The 17,048-nt window shown below is 47.3% G+C and overlaps 2 protein-coding genes across 4 annotated transcripts in view; one reads left to right on the top strand and one right to left on the bottom strand.

Moving 5' to 3' along the window:
- DNAH6 (dynein axonemal heavy chain 6) overlaps positions 1-5,783 on the top strand; it is a 234,851-nt gene extending 229,068 nt beyond the window's left edge. The window contains exons 78-79 of the mRNA XM_038561598.1: positions 1,346-1,568; positions 5,535-5,783. Of these exons, the coding sequence (XP_038417526.1) occupies positions 1,346-1,568; positions 5,535-5,638 (327 nt within the window). The 3' untranslated portion in view covers positions 5,639-5,783. The remainder of the gene's footprint in view (positions 1-1,345; positions 1,569-5,534) is intronic.
- TRABD2A (TraB domain containing 2A) overlaps positions 1-17,048 on the bottom strand; it is a 109,656-nt gene that overhangs the window by 50,480 nt on the left and 42,128 nt on the right. For 2 of the 3 annotated variants that reach the window (XM_038561600.1, XM_038561599.1), the window contains exons 6-7: positions 10,668-10,934; positions 8,171-8,606 (exon numbers count right to left, since the gene is read on the bottom strand). In XM_038561600.1, the coding sequence (XP_038417528.1) occupies positions 8,423-8,606; positions 10,668-10,934 (451 nt within the window). In that variant the 3' untranslated portion in view covers positions 8,171-8,422. Of the gene's footprint in view, positions 1-8,170; positions 8,607-10,667; positions 10,935-17,048 lie in introns of those variants that run through there. The other variant, XR_005372486.1, reaches the window with a different exon arrangement.

Here is a 17,048-nt window from a genome sequence, read left to right as displayed (position 1 = left end):
GAGAAATTAAATCAGGAGTTGCACTCATTATTTTGAGCCCCTTCTTAGCCAGGAAGTTGTCCCAGGCCCATATCAGGAATAACTGAGGACCGAGGAAGGCAAAACAACACCCACATTAAAGCTCTCGCCAGGGTCATCCAGGATGCCGGCTCTGCTCGGTGCCAGGAACATTTCTACCTGCCATATAACGCTGACTCTGACAGAAGTTTACAGTGACCACCAGGACCTCTGTCCCTCCACCTGGCCCCCATCCACACCACATCTCCACTTAGATCACAGGCACTGAGCCATGACAATGCCTTAGAATCTCTGCCCAACTCCTGGTCCTCCCAGCAAATGTCTGCAAGAGACTGTGCTGAGACAGCTTTAGTTCTGTTATAAGTAAGCAGGGCCACTATCAACCCGTTTGCCACCTTTGTGCTGTTTAGGAAAAGGAAAACACTCTTCCTCTGGGTAGATGCCCAAGTGGCTCCCACACATGGCCTGGCAAGTGCACAGCAGGATGGTTTCAGCCCCTACAAAGGCAAACCTACCTAAGTGTACACAGCCGCCCACAAAACAGGAAGGCCTGCCCCACCCTGCCTGTCCAAGAGACCAAGTTCAGGATGCTGGAAAGTAAAGATCAGGCAAAGAGCTTACCGTTCTTTTATTCATGATAAAAATATACTATCTATGTCCAAATAGCTTGGTCGTCTGCCTGCAGGTGTGAAGCTCCAATGATCCAAAAGATAACTGGCTCTGCAAGTGGCCAAATTCACTCAGTGTTTGAGGAAGGATGACACAGAAGGCTACAACTGGCGGAAACTGCACACAAGTGCTGGCATCCAATTATGGCTACGAAGGGGCACAGTTTTTCTCTGTCGCCCCCCACCCCCTGCTTTAAGAGAAACGTTAAAAATCTAGCATAATTTCTGAAAACAAAAAAAGGAACTTTCCATTGGTGCTCTACAATGTTATTACAGATACGTAATCTATCTTTAAGAGGGCACCCAGACCCTTAAAACACCTTGCTAAAAAGAACATGATAGTCACAGCCCTCCTATCCCATCTGCTTCCCATGAGAAGGAGAAAGTCATAGCACCATATCAGACAGTCTGAAGCCCATACATGGTATCCCCTATTAGAGATCCTGGTGGAGTGTGGAAAATATGAGATTTGGTGTCTAAGGTGTATGTTATTTTACCTTTCTGAGCCTTGGTATTCTCCTCTCTAAAATGTGAGAATAACAGCAATCTGTAGAGTGATTCTTAGAATTAACTGGTAAGGATGTGGGACTCAGAAAATGGCCCACAACAGCTAATCCCCTTCTCCTCTTCTCACCTTTAAACTTCTGGCTATCTTTCAGTTGCCGTCTCCTGAAGATGGTGTTCTTGTTCATGGAATGTTCATGGATGCTTCTCGATGGGACAATGTGGAGATGGTGATAGAGGATGCATTGCCAGGACAAATGAATCCAATGCTGCCTGTGGTGCATTTTGAGCCTCGACAAAATTATGTGCCAAACCCAACACTTTACCACTCCCCACTTTATAAGACAGGGGCCCGGGCAGGAACACTCTCAACCACAGGTAAGGACGTGCTAAGATTGGTCCAAATGATGACAAAACGCAAACTACGGAAGTCCAAAAAAAAAGCTATACTGTGCAAGGAGAGATCTTAAACCAATTAGCAAGGCTTAAAATGAGGCCAGTTATAACATACTAATCTATAAATGTTATAAATTCTCTTCACTTTTAACTCTTGAGTATGGACTGACATAAAATTAATGCTTTCTTCTATTAGTCTAATAGGTAGAAAATAGAGCTTATTGAGCAATGACTTCTAATTTGAGAAGTCATTCCCAATGATGGCCTCTGTACACACAAAAATCTCTTCCACCAAAGGCACTGAGACTCATCATAGAAAACAGATTTGAAAATAAACCAAAAATGGAATGCCATGTTGCAAAAAGGGGGATGAAGTGGGCCTGAAACTAAGATGCAGCCCTGAACAAAGGAAGCCAAGTAGAAAGCAATATGGACAGAGAAGCTGAAGAACCGCCCATACTCAGCGATGACACACCTAAGGAGTGAGCAGGGAATCCCTTGCAATACAGCAACATGTTTTTTTTTAAAAAGTATCCTAATGAAAGGAGCCAGGTCTTCCAGTATTAATCTAGTAGGCAATCTGGAAGGAGAAAGAGAATAAAAGAGGGATAGTAATGGCTGATAATTTTCCAGAACTGAACAAACACTTGAGTTCTCAGATCACAAGATCTCACAAAGTGGTAGGAATGACTCTTGAAAGCACACAACAAAGAATTAAATTTTAAGACATATCAAAGTGATACTTAAGACTATCAGAGATTAAAAAAAAAAAAAACACTCAGAGCAACAAGATAAAATGTATTAATACACTGAAACTAAAATTCCCGAGAATGAGAATCAGATTGACCTCAGGCATCTCTCTTTATCCACAGAGCACATAAAAAACATAATAGACAAACAACTTTTTAAAGGCTGAGGAAAAGCAACCTTGAACCAGAACTACAACAGATGCAACCAAATTATCATCCAAAAGGGAAGGAGTAATAAACCTATTTTTGGACATACAATGGCTCTAAGTTAATCACCACTGACCCTCTGTTTAAAACACACACACACTTAAATCATAATAGTTTGACCATAAAGATGATTTTAATAATAACATGAAACTAAATTTGTAGATGACAGAAATATGGGAAAGCGGGCAGGATAGAAAAAACTAAAAAATTTTCTCATTTCAGTGGAGAATATAGATACTGATAAGATACTGATAAATATTTTTCTGATAAAATTTTCAATTAAAGGATGTTCTCAGGGTAGCCAGGTGGTTCAATGGTTTAGCACCACCTTTGGCCCAGGACCTGATTCTGGAGACCTGGGATCGAGTCCCACGTCAAGCTCCCTGCATGGAGCCTGCTTCTTCTTCTCCCTGTGTCTCTGCCCCACCCCCCCCCCTCTCTCTCTCTCTCTCTGTCTCTGATGAATAAATAAATAAAATATTTTTTAAAAAGTGACATGTCAATCTCATTAGCAGTAACTGTCTTGTCTCATTAAAAAATAAAGTATGTTCTCAAACAGCAATATACAGAATAGAACTAAAATAGACACTTTTTTAAGATTTTATTTATTCATGAGACACACAGAGGGAGAGAAAGGCAGAGACACAGGTAGAGGGAGAAGCAGGCTCCATGCAGGGAGCCTGACGTGGGACTCGATCCCAGGTCTCCAGGATCACACCCCAGGCCAAAGGCACCGCTTAACCGCTGAACCACCCGGGCTGCCCAAAATAGACACTTTTTAAAAAAAGATTTTATTTATTTGAGAGAGAGAGAGGGAACACAAGCAGGGGAGGGGCAGAGGGAGAAGGAGGCTCCCCACAGAGCAGGAAGCCCAACTCAGGGCTCGGTCCCAGGGCCCCAAGACCATGACCTGAGTCGAAGGCAGACACCCAACCAACTGAGCCACCCAGGCATCCATAAAATAGACACTCCTATCATCACGTCTTCATCTCTCCTTCCTATGACAAATCTAAGAGCATATTAAAAATTAATAATGGTGTGTACAAATTCTTACGTGGACACATGCTATTATTTACCTTGGATAAATATCTAGGAGTGGAATGACTGGATCGTGTGGTAAGTATGTGTTTTACTTTTTAAGAAATGGCCAAACTATTTTCAAAGCAGCCATACCATTTAAAACTCCCACCAGTGGCATTTAAGGGTTCCAGTTCCTCTACCTCCTCACTACCACTTAGGATAACCAGTCCTTTTAATTTTAGATGTCACATAGACAGCTGGATGATAGAATATTAATGGCATCTTCTTGTGGTTTTACTTTGCACTTTCCTAATGGCTAATGATATTAGTCATCTTTTCTGGTACTTCTATCTTCTTTGATGAACTGTCTGTTCACGTCTTTCACCCGCTTTTTTAAGAGTCAGTTGTCTTATTATTGACTAAAATTCCAACAGGAACTCTGTCTTCTTGGCAAGAGGAACCAAGAGAAGGTAGTAATTAAAATGATTTTGCAATGGCACAAGACTCAACAAACAGATCAAATGCCCTAGATATAGACCCAGAAACACACTGTGTATACTGCTTGAAAATTGGCAGGAAAAGAGAAATTATTCCACAAATGGTGCTCAGACAATTGGGTATGCCAAACTTAGACCCTATGTCATACTACATACAAAAAATAAATCACTGATGGATTCTTTACACTCAATCATCACTAAATTTTAATATTATTAACCCTAATGAAATAATGGCTCTAAGTCATAATTATCAATAGCCGCTAGCATCGCAACAAAGAAAGATAATCAGACTTAAGGTGCTTCTACCACCTATTCAAGGTATTCTTGCCCCCAAAAACTCAAACCTGAATGTGATCATGCCTCTAGATCTAACCATCCCTTTACAGGGATAGAGGAACAGGTTTAAAATCACCACAGGGATGCTGTCAGCAAAAATCCAGACTCTGGGAAACTTTATAGGACAAATAATCTGGTTGTTTCAATAATTACAAGGCCAAAAGGAACCAGGTGGGGGGTGGGGACTTCCAATGGAAAGAGATGTAAGAGACACACTACTGGGGCATCTGGGTGGCTCAGTCAGTTGTGCAGGTAATTCTTGATTTTGGATCAGGTTGTGGGATCAAACCCCACATCGGGCTCTGTGCTGGGTGCAGAGCCTGCTTGGGATTCTCTCTCTCCCTCTCCCCCCACACCCACTCATTCTCTCTCTCAAATAAAATAGAATAAAATAAAATAAGATAAAATAAGACACATCACTTTATTTGAATCCTGAATCCAACAGTTAAATATATGTGTGTGTGTGCTGCATTTGTACTATAAAATGTCACTCAAGCACAGCCGAGGCACCACACAGGGTATGGCATACAAAGGTACGGAAAAGGGAATTATATGTGTGTGTTCTCTGCTGAGGACACAGCACCTTCCCCAACGTCCAGATAGATGGGGTTTGCTATGAAGGCAGTGTCACCTTTAGGGCAGAACATCTTCTCACACTGGTCCTGGCCTCTCACACACTCCACAATGAAAAAAGCACAAAAGTGACCTCTTACTTCAGATGTCCCAGAGCTGAGGACTAAATATCTACAATTGTGCTTAGTCATTTCAGGAGCCCCAGTGCCTAACTGCAGGGTGGAACAAAGGATGGATGGACAGATGGACAGACGGACGGACAAATGAGTAGACACCCAACCTACCAACTGCATCCCAAATCCCACTAAAGGCTCAGGGCTAAATCCTAGTGCAATGCTCCCTCAGTTACACAAAATCGAAGCTTGACAGGTCCTAAAGGATCCCTTAGTTCTGGTATCTTCATCTTATAGAACACAAAATTGAAATCCATAGAAGACTATTTGCCCATTATCCTTAGAGACTGAGTCAGGTCTGAAACCAGGTGTCTTAACGTCCAGTACAGTGCTCTTGGTATCAAGGGGTTATTCTTTAAGTAACAAACTTTGTGCCCTTGTATCCTCAACTAGGTCATTCAACCAACTTTGTGGTGACCGTCTTCTTACCCTCCAAGCGGTCCAAAGATTACTGGATTGCCAAGGGATCAGCTTTGCTCTGCCAGCTAAATGAGTGAGAAGTTGCCACCTCCCAAAAAAAGAACCGGGCCAGAGATCTTTCTTGATGGAGGACAAAGGTCTGCTCACTTATATGTGAGCAAAACAGCTTTACTTCAGATCTGAATTAAAGGTAGTGTGGCTTTTCTAACCTAAAATAAAGTGTTTGAGTGTTTCTTCCTGTTGGTAATTCAAGATCTGCTGTGAAAACAGCAGTGAGTTCAGCACTCAGCTCTTAAACCTGCTCCCCACCCCCAGGTGAGAGCCAGACAGCTTCCCATCAATAACTTGGGGGGAGTGAAGAGGGTAAGCTGAGTGAGTCAGAACTCAGCAATGCGTTATCCACATGGGCTTCCTTCCTCCTCTAATATAAAAGGCCTGGTGTATGCTCCTGTCAACATGGCCCCAGGTGCTTCCATTTCTAGACCGGATTAAGGCTCAAAGTCCAACACATGGGAGGCTGATAAGCAAACAGCTGGGCAACAAAAGCTTCACCATGGTGCCTGTTCCCCCATCCCAGGGGCCATACTACAATCTTTAGGAGAGCCTGCTGTGCTACACTAAAGTGCAGGTTGGTCCCACCCAAGAACAGAATTTTCCCTTCCACTCTAGAATGAACCTGTGTGAAAAGCAGCCAAGTCTCACCCAGGTGTACCTAAGCTAGTCCCACCTTAAAGACAGAGGTTGTTGGGCCAGTACTACGATGGAGCAGCCTCAGGGGAATCCCTGGGTGGCTCAGCGGTTTAGCACCTGCCTTTGGCCCAGAGTGTGATCCTGGGGTCCTGGGATCGAGTCCCACGTCGAGCTCCCTGCATGGAGCCTGCTTGTGTCTCTGCCACTCTCTCTCTCTCTCTCTGTGTCTTTCATGAATAATTTTTTTTTTTAATGGAGCAGTCTCTCACACACAAAGAGAGAAAGAAAAAAAGAGCAGCACTGAGCAGCACTGTGGCAAACATCTTGTGTCAGCCCTGCCAACAAGGGTCTGCTTGCCTCCTCAGCCATAACAGGAGCCAAGAAACTGGGAATCACCCAGCTAGAATGGCTAAAGCCACACCACCCCCTTACAGAAATCTGGAAGAACTGGGTCAGACACAGTAATCCTACCTTCCCCTTTTACCTCCAACTTCATCCCCATACCAATCAAAGTTAAAAACAGGGATCCCTGGGTGGCTCAGTGGTTTAGCACCTGCCTTTGGCCCAGGGCGTGATCCTGGAGTCCCAGGATCGAGTCCCATGTCAGGCTCCCTGCATGGAGCCCGCTTCTCCTTCTGCCTCTCTCTCTCACTCTGTGTCTCATGAATAAATAAAATCTTTAAAAAAAAAAAAAAAAAAGTTAAAAACAGACTGGAGAAGCAGAGGGCACTTGTACTCCTCAGAGTTCAGAGCAGGAATCCGAAACTACTCTTGGCCTTCCAAGTAGGAACAGGTGTGCTTACTAGGCCATGGGAAAAGCTGCAGCTGTGGAAATCAGAGGTTGACATCAGGCACCACAGCAGCTGTAATCCAAGGTCAATGTCAGAGAGCTGCAGGAAACTGCCAGCCTCCCAACTGTACCACACTTGTGGAGTGGGCAACTGGACAGGAAAGTACAGAGGTGGGCCACTGCACAAACTCGGGCCTGCTGGAGCCTACACACAACTGCCACCACACCTGAAGAAAAAGGTCTCCTATCACCTTCCAAGTCACGTAAGTCTATCTCATTAGGAGAATCTCAGTCACAGTAGCAAGGGAACCTGGGAACGTTTAGCCCTCCTACCCCTGCACTACCCGCGGTACAGAATGGAACAAAGGTGGAGGACTCACATCCTGAGTACCATCACACTGCTCTTTAAGTAGACCCCAAAATCTTCTGGGCCCTGGAAATGACTGAGAATGCATGCATGAGAAAGTCTAGGAAGGGAAGATCACAGCACTGCAAGCCCAGGCAATCAAGCTTAGCCTAAGCCGGGTTAGGAATAAACACATCTACTTCTTATTGGCCCCATACAAGTCCTGGGCAGACCCTCCAGGTTTCTGTGAGCTGCTCAAAAGCCCCTAAGGAGACCCTGCCATGGGGCAGGAGGAGGGGCAGGACACAGCTAAAAGTTCCCATTTCAGACTCAACCAAAGACAATTCTACTCTTACTCATTTTATATAGATTCCCCATAAGATTTTATTTGTAAAAGATATAAACATATAAATAATAAATAAATAACATGACAGGAAGAGGGAGTATTTGGAAATCATTTTCTCACAGAACACTTTGATGAAGCCTACCCATTCACCCAGCCTTCAGCATGTTGGTGAGATATTCATATATTATACACATAACTAAAGCACCTGTCAGAGTACAGGAAGCACCCTCTTCACCAGACCCTGAATAGAGAGGAGCAGACAAAGGTCCCATTGCCTGCTGATTCCCCAGGAATCCAGAACCAGGAGTGGGCAGGAAGGAGAAAAGGGTCAGGATCCCAAGTAGCAGGTAGGCCAGGAGTAGGTCCCAGGATGGAAGCAGTGATCGTACAGAAGGTGCAAGCAAGGGTTACTTGCATAATATATACACATTATGGGAAAAAGTCTACACAGAAAAGTATTTAATCATTTTCATATAATTCATTTATAATTATTTTCATATAATTCATTATGTTACAAAACTGTACACCTACCCCAAGCACTGCTGGATAACCCAAAGTCATTCCTTGGAAAGAGAAGAATCAACACTTTTATTCTGTCCTTCTTCCTGGATTGGGCCTATCCAGGCCAGAGCAGAGTGTGGAGTACAGAATAGCGATCCTTCAAGTCCAAGGGGTGACTCCTGCAGTCATTACAGGAGGGGTGTCTCTGTTTGGAAAGCCAGCACCAGCACCCAGAACACAGGAGTCCAGAGAGACAGACAGGCGCTGCTAGCCACCATCTGGCTGTGGTGGGAATGCCCATGGTGAGGGAGCTGCAGCTCGGCAGAGATGTACCTCTCCAGAACAGGGACCTGGAGCTGTGGCACCACAGCACTAGGAGGAAAAGAAAAACAGAATCTCAGAGCACAGCAGGAGCCACTGGATATTCCAAGGCCCCCAAAGGCCCACACAGCTTCTTTTCATCTCCCTTCTTTAAAGACAGGAATGGATCATAGTATGGTAATGGGCTTCCTATGTCTCTGTCCCTCGATACTACTGCTACAACACATCCAAGTAATACAGGCGCTAAGGCCAGCACATTGGACAACTCTCCCGGGGCTACATGGTTCTCGGCTCAAAGATTATGAAAACTCTAGGTGTAAGAAGGCACAACTCAGATTTATTTATCATTAGCCTTTGGGCAATCTCAGGCAGGAACCCTCCTCACTGATCACACATAGAGGCACATCCATCTCAGGGTCTATGGCTCAGTCTGGTGTGAACACCATGCAGACATCCCAGGTCAAGACAGTATGAGCTGAGGGGCCCATGATCTCAGGCCCACCTGGACCTTTCAGCTCAGCTGTAAAGTATCCAACACTAGGCCATCTTGCAAGGAAATGGTACAGACTGAAAAGGTACCGAACAGGTCAATTTATTCCTCCACCAAGGACAGTTGAAGAACCACCCTCTGTCAGGCTCCCTGTGTAAATAAACATGGATACCAACATGATCTGCCTCTGTTCTCCAGGTCCCACTTGGCTGCCAGCTTCTCTCCACTTAAAAATGCCAATCCCTGGGGTGCCTGGGTGGCGTAGTTGAGTGACTCTTGATTTTGGCTCAGGTCATGATCTTGACGTCATGAGATTGAGCCCCAAGTTGGGCTCCATGCTCAGCAAAGTCTGCTTCAGATTCTCTCTCCCTCTCACTCTTTCTCTAAATAGATAAAATCTTTAAAAAAAAAAATCTTTTTTTTAATGCCAATCCCACAGCACATTGCAGGACTGCTTGGAGCCTTTAGTGGCTCGTTTCTGTAGACATAAGATTCTCAGTCACTCCACTCCACTTCCTGTCTGTACCCACCTCACCCCTCCGTATTCCCCTTGACTTCCCAGGCTCCAGCTACAATTACTTCATCTAGGTTTCTTCAATATACTCACTCTTTCCAGGCCTTCAAATTGTTCCATTTGCTTGGAACTCCTTCACTCCTTGCTCAGTTGTTTACTCATTCAAAATGTATTATGAAGCACCTATGGAGGCACTGGATCCCTGAATCTGATCCAGACTCGAAAGTTCTGTTCACTGGGCTCCACTTTTGTCAGGTGTCTACTGAGCATCAGCCAAAAGGTCCCTGCACTCCATGAGGCCTTTTCTGATCGCCCCCCCCCCACCCTAAATAGTAACCTCCAACACACCCACAAGCCCCTTCCCACAGCACCCTACATTTCTTTGGCAGACAACTCAAAATCTGGCTTCCTCTCCAGAATGTGAACTCCATAGGGCTAATGCCTGTCTGTCTAGTTTACTCCAAAGCCACAGCACCCAACACAAAAGCAGGAGCAGGAACACAGAAGGGACTCAACACATTTGAGTTAAATTGCACTGGATCCTGGATCCCAGGCCCCTCGGATGTAGTTCTTCCAGAAGACATGCCCTCCAGACCCGGCTGAGCATTACCTCCGACTCCTCTGTCCACCTCTGATCTACCTTCCAAGAGTCTCTGAGAGTGCATTCTGCGGTCACCGCACTCCTTGCAAAATGTGGGGGCTAAACAAGCCCATTCCCACAGGGTTGCTTCCAGCTCTGCAGAACTACAAAATCCCTGATGTGCAATGAAGGGCCGGCAAACGTGCCTGCCCACACTGCCCCCCATCCTTTCTTTAACAGACATAAACATGTTGCCCTTACTCTAGCTTGAAACAACCACCTTCAATCTGGATTCATCTATATCACAGTGAACAGAAGCCCAGTCAGTGCCCAAAGCTGTGGCGTACGGTTAAGGCCAGTCCACGAGGGGGGCGGGGCGCTCACCCACCAGAACCTCGGCCACCCCCCGTCCCCGGGGCAGTGCGACGGGCATTGCCGGGGTGTTCCCCACCCACTCCCGGTGGGCAGCTCGGATGCCAGGGATGCGCACGGCCCCCCCGCCCAGTCCAGTCCAAACCACTGCCTCACCTCTCCTCCAGTCGGACCCACAGATCGCTGAACTGCCGAAGCCGCTGCCTTCGCTGAGGGCGCGGCCGCCTCCGCTTCTTCCGGAACTTCCGCTCCGCCTCGCCACCTAGGTCGGCACTTCCGGGCGGGGACGCGTGAGGAGGCAACAGGGCGCGCGCCGCAGCCGCAGGAGCTTCCGGTGCCGGTGCCGGTGCTTCCACCGCGGGCTCTTCAGGGGCAAAGATGGTCGAGGAGGCGGGCCCTGAGGAGGATCTTGGACTCTTCTCTCTGTGAACAGGGGTGCAGGGAAGACGGAGTTGAAGGACAGCATGGTGCCCCCCCTCGCCCTCAGGGCTCAGGGCCTCACAACAGGTAGATGTGAAAGTTCAAGCTGGCTAGGGAGGGTTCTCGAAGCCACCTCCAGAAATGGTCACTTTGATGCCTTAATTTCTCCCTGATATCCTGTCACCACAGTCGTTCCACATCCCCCAGCCCTGGGGAGGAAATAAAAGATACCTTTTTAATTGCATTCGGTTATCAATGGGTCCCTAACAATGGGGCGCAACTGTCTGGAAAGTCGCTGAAGATTACGGCATTGAAAGCGACATGAAAAATGTTTACATGCCACTTCCTTAGGACAATTGAAGAGGCCCTTAATCCCGTTAATCCCTCCTTTACCCTTGCGAGGCCCTCCTCAGAATGAGGCTGTAGCGGCTCCACCCCCACCTGAATGGCCGCTAGTGTTCACAGGACTGGCTTCTGAACCACCTTACCCCAGGCCTCACCATGAACCATCTTTCCAAAAGGGAGTAATGTTTTTCACAACTGATGAGAAACTCAGATTGGCTTCTCGTTTTCCCCAAAAGGCGACGGTAGCCAGCCTCCTCCCTCCACATCCCGCCCCTCTCAAAGAATCTCTTCCGGCGGGGAAACAAGTCATTAGAAAGACCAAGTTTCTTCCCACAACAGGACTTTTGTCAAGGGTTTGGTTGGGGTTGAAGAAGGGTAAGAGAAGAATCCCAGCTACTAGAGGTCAACCCCGTTGCCTCCTGATGTTTGCAGTAAGGGCCCTGAGGCTGCCATCCACCTGAGGAAAGGGAGCAGTGGATGTGCCATGTGCATCTTCCAACAATGTAGGTGCGGCAGACCAGCATATAGAAGACCTCGGTGATTCTGCCCCGATTCAGCCTTGACGAACCGCCCACCTGCCAGAAGCAGGACTCAATTCTGACCCACAACCTGACAGAACTGAGACGTCAGTATTCATGGCCCTGTGTGAGGAAGGGAGGAGGTATAAGAGATAGAAAATGAAAAAGGAAAAGAGGTTGGGCAAAATAAGGTAAAAGAAGGGAATTCCTCAAATGGCAAAGAAATAAGCAAGGCCCCTGTTGTGAACTTGAGGCTGGGAACCCCAGCAACATATAGTTACAGTTACAAGGCCCCTGGAGAACAGGACCTGCCAGATTCATCACTGTCTCCAGAGCCCAGCACCATGCCTGACACGTGTGACACTACTTAGATGAACCTCTTCATTATACCAACAAAGAAACTGGGGCCTAGAGAGGAACAGTCCCCGCCTAAGACTCTCCAAGATTCTGGTGGCCTCCTGGAGGACTCAGGAGCAGATGGTCAGACAGATCCCATGCCCAGGCCCTCTGCCTTTCAGAAGACACCATGTCTATGTCACCCTTGAGCTCCATAGAGCCCCAACAGACTCTGGTACACAACCAGGCACTCAAAAAAGTCTGTTGCTTTTACTTAGCAAAGAACATGGACTCATTCACTAGGGCTCAGCTCTTAAGGCTTCCAGCAGTGGATCCTCACAGTGGGACAAATCACAGCGTTGGTTCTGTTCAGCTCACAACAGACACAAGAAGACCTCAGCCCGGTTACTCCAGGTAGCCAAGGCCAGGGCTTGAGAACCAAGAGAACCAAGTTAATTACCCTTGTATGTGTGTGTTTGGCAGGGAGGGTGTTAATCCAAAAGAAATTAATTTTACTTCTCCTGATTTTATTTTTCTCCTATTTCACAGATGTCCTGGGGAATCATAACACCCACTTTACAATTGAGGAAACTGAGGACCAGGAAAAAAACTTCCTTGCTCTAGGTCCCAACAAGGATTCAGTGCCATTTTCAAATAACATTCATCAGTAAGATTTTTTTTTTCAGGTTATGAAGCTAATCTATTGTCACTATAGAAAATATGGAACATATCGAGTAGTGTCACTATAATCACCTGGGAGAGAGCCTACAGACAAATGCTCATAAGGGCTCAGGCATAGGCTTAAAGGTCCCTAAGGCAGTAGGGTTGGCTGCTTCTCTGCCAGGAACAGAAAATCGCAGCTGCTGAACACAGCCCAGTTCATCCCAGAGCTCTTGGGCTAGCCTAAGTATCCCATCACAGGTTGAGGTTGTGTAGGTTACCATGTCTTGGTCCATCTAAATTCCCAAAGTTTAGTGAAACCTCTAGTTACTTATGAAGCCTAAGCCTGTGGTCATTTTGGCCACAGGATAGGACTCTTGTGCTGAGAAACTGTACACAGTTTCCTGCCTGCATTTCACATAATCTACTTACTCCATGGAAGTCTCCAAGAAAGAAACACCCTGGTTGGCATGGCCTCTCTCCTAAGTACACACCCACCAGGAGGACATGTAGTATCCAGGAAAGAGCCGAGGGTTGAAAACTAGGACAAGATAATTAGCCTTTCTGAGCCTCTGCTGCTTTTCTAAAGTTGACCTATCTCACCTGGTTGCCGTGAAGATTAAAACTACGCACTATGCTTCACACCGGGCTGGGCACACACCGGAAAGCACACAGCTTCCCAGGTACATGCCCCTCTCTCCCAGTCCCTCTGTGTGGGGATGAATGACACTGTATGGACCCCAGCAAGGATGACCAAAACCCTGGACCACTCTGTAGCCAAGGGGACATTCACCAGATCCTCACTGGAATCTGTGGTAGGGAGAACAATGACTCCTAGAACCTAATCCCTAGAACCTGGGAATTCATGGTAAACGGGATTTTGTGGGTGTGATATAGGACTTTGAGATGGGAGATTACCCCAGACTATCTGGGTGAGCTCAATCCAATCACATGGGTCCTTAAAGCCAGAGAACTTTTCCATTCTTCCCAGTGGGAGGTGCAAGCACAGAAGGGTCAGAGATGCAAGGTCACTGGTTTTGAGGATGGAGGGAGGGGTCGCAAACCAAGAAATGTGAGCAACCTCTATCATCTGGAAAAGGCAAGTAAACAGATTCTCCCCAGGGGCTCCAGAAGGGAGTGCAGCCCCACTAACACCTTGATTTCAGCCAATGAGCCCTGTGTCAGACTTCTGATCTACAGAACTGTAAAATAATCTCTGTTGCTTGAAGTCAGAGTTTATAGTAATTTGTTGTGGCAACAAAAATAGAAACAAAAATTTAAAAACCTAATAGAGCATCCATTATCCTGGGAAGAGGTGTGGGGACAGGAGATTGGCTAAATCCTTGGGATCAGCCCAGCAAAACTCCTGTCCCTTCCTCTCAGCTGCAGAGGGAAGGGCAGCTTGACAGCCAGGGGCATCTCCTGTGTATTCCAGCCTGCTGACAGGTGGAGGGTAGAGGCTGCCAGTAGCCCTCCCCTCACTCCTACATACAGCCCTTCTCTGGCCACTTAGTACTGGTCCACCCCAAGACCCCAGAGGCTGGCAGGGCTGGAGTAAGCTAGGTCACCTGTTGGAAGGCTTCCTGCCCCCACCCCACACAGCCTGCCTCAGACCCAAGATCATATTACCAGAATCATCCCTCAAGGGTTATCACATGGCTGCTAAGGAGGGAAAGAAGGAACCAAGTGCCTCCCCAACCACTGCAATGCCCCTGCCAACACCTTCACTGCGGGCATTTCCCCCATTCTGGACCCTTATGCCCTCACCCCTTCTTCTCCCTGAACAGGAGCTCCTTTCCAGATGTCATGCTCCCTCGTGGCCTGCCCCAAGAGTACTGCTCACCACTGAAAACTCAAAGACACTACCCTAATGCAGCACATACTGTGTGCCAGACATCAGGACAGCTACCACAGAGGCACACACCAAACCCCTTGAGAATTCATGCATGGGGGTGGACCCAGGCTGGAGCAGAGAAGATGATGGATCTCATAGATTTTTTTTAATTAATTTTTTTAAGATTTTATTTACTTATTCACGAGAGACACAGAGAGGAAGAGGCAGAGACACAGGCAGAGGGAGAAGCAGACTCCATGCAGGGAGCCTGATGTGGGACTCGATCCCGGAACTCCTGGGATCACACCCTGGACCGAAGGCAGGCACTAAACCGCTGAGCCACCCAGGTGTCCCTCACAGATTCTTATAGAATTAGGGGCGGGGATGGAATGAATCCCTGGCAGAGGAAACTGCATGAACAAAAAGACAAAGGATCTGGAAAGTAAAAAGTGGAAGAAGAAAGGGCAGAAAGAGAAGGGACATGCAGGTAAAGGAGCCAACTGTACATACTGAGGCTCTGACTAGCTGTGTGATCTTTCTATTTCTCCATCAGTAGAGGAGAAGAAACACCTTCCTCATGGGCTGTCTTTAAGGGTTAACTGAGTCCGTGTGAACCTGGCTGCCACCTGACAATCGATCAAGAAATGTTCTTGCCTCCCCCTGGAAATGAGAGCAGCCCAGCTGGATGTCACACCGGTTCTCAGCCCTCACAATGCACCGGAATCACGGAGAGATTTTCAAAATATTGATTCCTGACCTCACTTCCTCCCTGAAGCAGGTTTCAGAGTTAGAATCAGAAGTAGGAAGCCTGAGAATAACCCTTAACCAATAACACAGTAACACACGTACACACACACTGGCAGGGTCCTCTTCAGCACCCACAGGGACTGTGTGCCAGACACCAGCCCAGCCAGCCTGGGAGATGGTGCTGAAAAGGGACCAGAGGCCCAGCTCACGCTACCTTCCAGAAGCACAGGTCCCCCAGAAACAAGCAGAGAACCACTAAGGGTTGGATTGTCCCTCCAGGGATGGAGGGGAGGAGGGGGCAGGCTCAAGGAGGACCTGGACAGGACAGCAACCTGGACAGGAGGTTTTCTGAGGCAAAAAGCCTGTGCTGAAAAAAAGGCAGAAAAAAAATGTTTTTAAATTTAAAAGGGGAGGGGGGCAGCCGGGTGGCTCAGCGGTTTAGCACCGCCTTCAGCCCAGGGCAAGATCCTGGAGACCCAGATTCATTTGGGGAATATAAAAAATAGTGAAAGGGAATAAAGGGGAAAGGATAAAAAATGAGGGGGAAATGTCAGAAAGGGAGACAGAACATGAGAGACTCCTAACTCTGGGAAATGAACTAGGGGGGGGTGGAAGGGGAGGTGGGCAGGGGCTGGGGTGACTGGGTGACAGGCACTGAGGGGGGCACTTGATGGGATGAGCACTGGGTGTTATTCTATATGTTGGCAAATTGAACACCAATAAAAAATTTATTAAAAAAAAAAAAGGTCCTGGAGACCCGGGATCGAGTCCCATGTTGGGCTCCCTACGTGGAGCCTGCCTCTGCCTGTGTCTCTGCCTCTCTCTGTGTGTCTCTCAAGAATAAATAAAATCTTTAAAAAAAGAAAAAGAGGGATCCCTGGGTGGCGCAGCGGTTTGGCGCCTGCCTTTGGCCCAGGGCGCGATCCTGGAGACCCGGGATCGAATCCCACATCGGGCTCCCGGTGCATGGAGCCTGCTTCTCCCTCTGCCTGTGTCTCTGCGCCTCTCTCTCTCTGTGACTATCATAAATAAATAAAAATTAAAAAAAAAAAAAGAAAGAAAAAGAAAAAAAGGCAGAGTCTGGGTGCCGAGGCATCAGCACGAAGAAACCGAACTTTGGAAAAGAATAAGAAACCACTGAAGGATTCTGAGGTAGGGACACTTGCAAGATTAGCCTCACAGAAAGCAGAGAATGGACCAGAGGGCGAGAGCCACAGGAAAGGAAAGGAGCAAATCCAAGCAAGGCTTTCATGGAGGAGGCCCGAGGTGTGAGGAAGGTGAGAAATGAGAAGTCTCCGGTGAGGGCTTTTGTAGAGTAGAAGTGCTGCTGAAGAACTGTAACTCCTATTACTGAAAGGGAAGAAAGGGGAAGGAGAGAAAATGAGTGAAAATATCAGAGAGGTGACAAAACGTGAGAGACACCTAACTCTGGGAAACGAACAAGGGGTAGTGGAAAGGGAGGTGGGGGGGGTCACTGGGTGATGGGCACTGAGGGGGGCACTTGGCGGGATGAGCACTGGGTGTTATGCTAGATGTCCGCAAATTGAACTCCAATAAAAAAAATTAAGAAAAAAAAAAAGAACTGTTACTCCTGATGTACTGGACATAGGTATGAAGGGAGGCGGGGGTGAGACAAGCCGAGGGTGTACCCAGGGCTGCCTACTTGGAGGGAGCCTG

Source organism: Canis lupus, chromosome 17 (assembly GCF_011100685.1).
Source record: "Canis lupus familiaris isolate Mischka breed German Shepherd chromosome 17, alternate assembly UU_Cfam_GSD_1.0, whole genome shotgun sequence".
NCBI lineage: Eukaryota > Metazoa > Chordata > Mammalia > Carnivora > Canidae > Canis > Canis lupus.
This window is presented reverse-complemented; position numbering and strand designations above follow the sequence as displayed.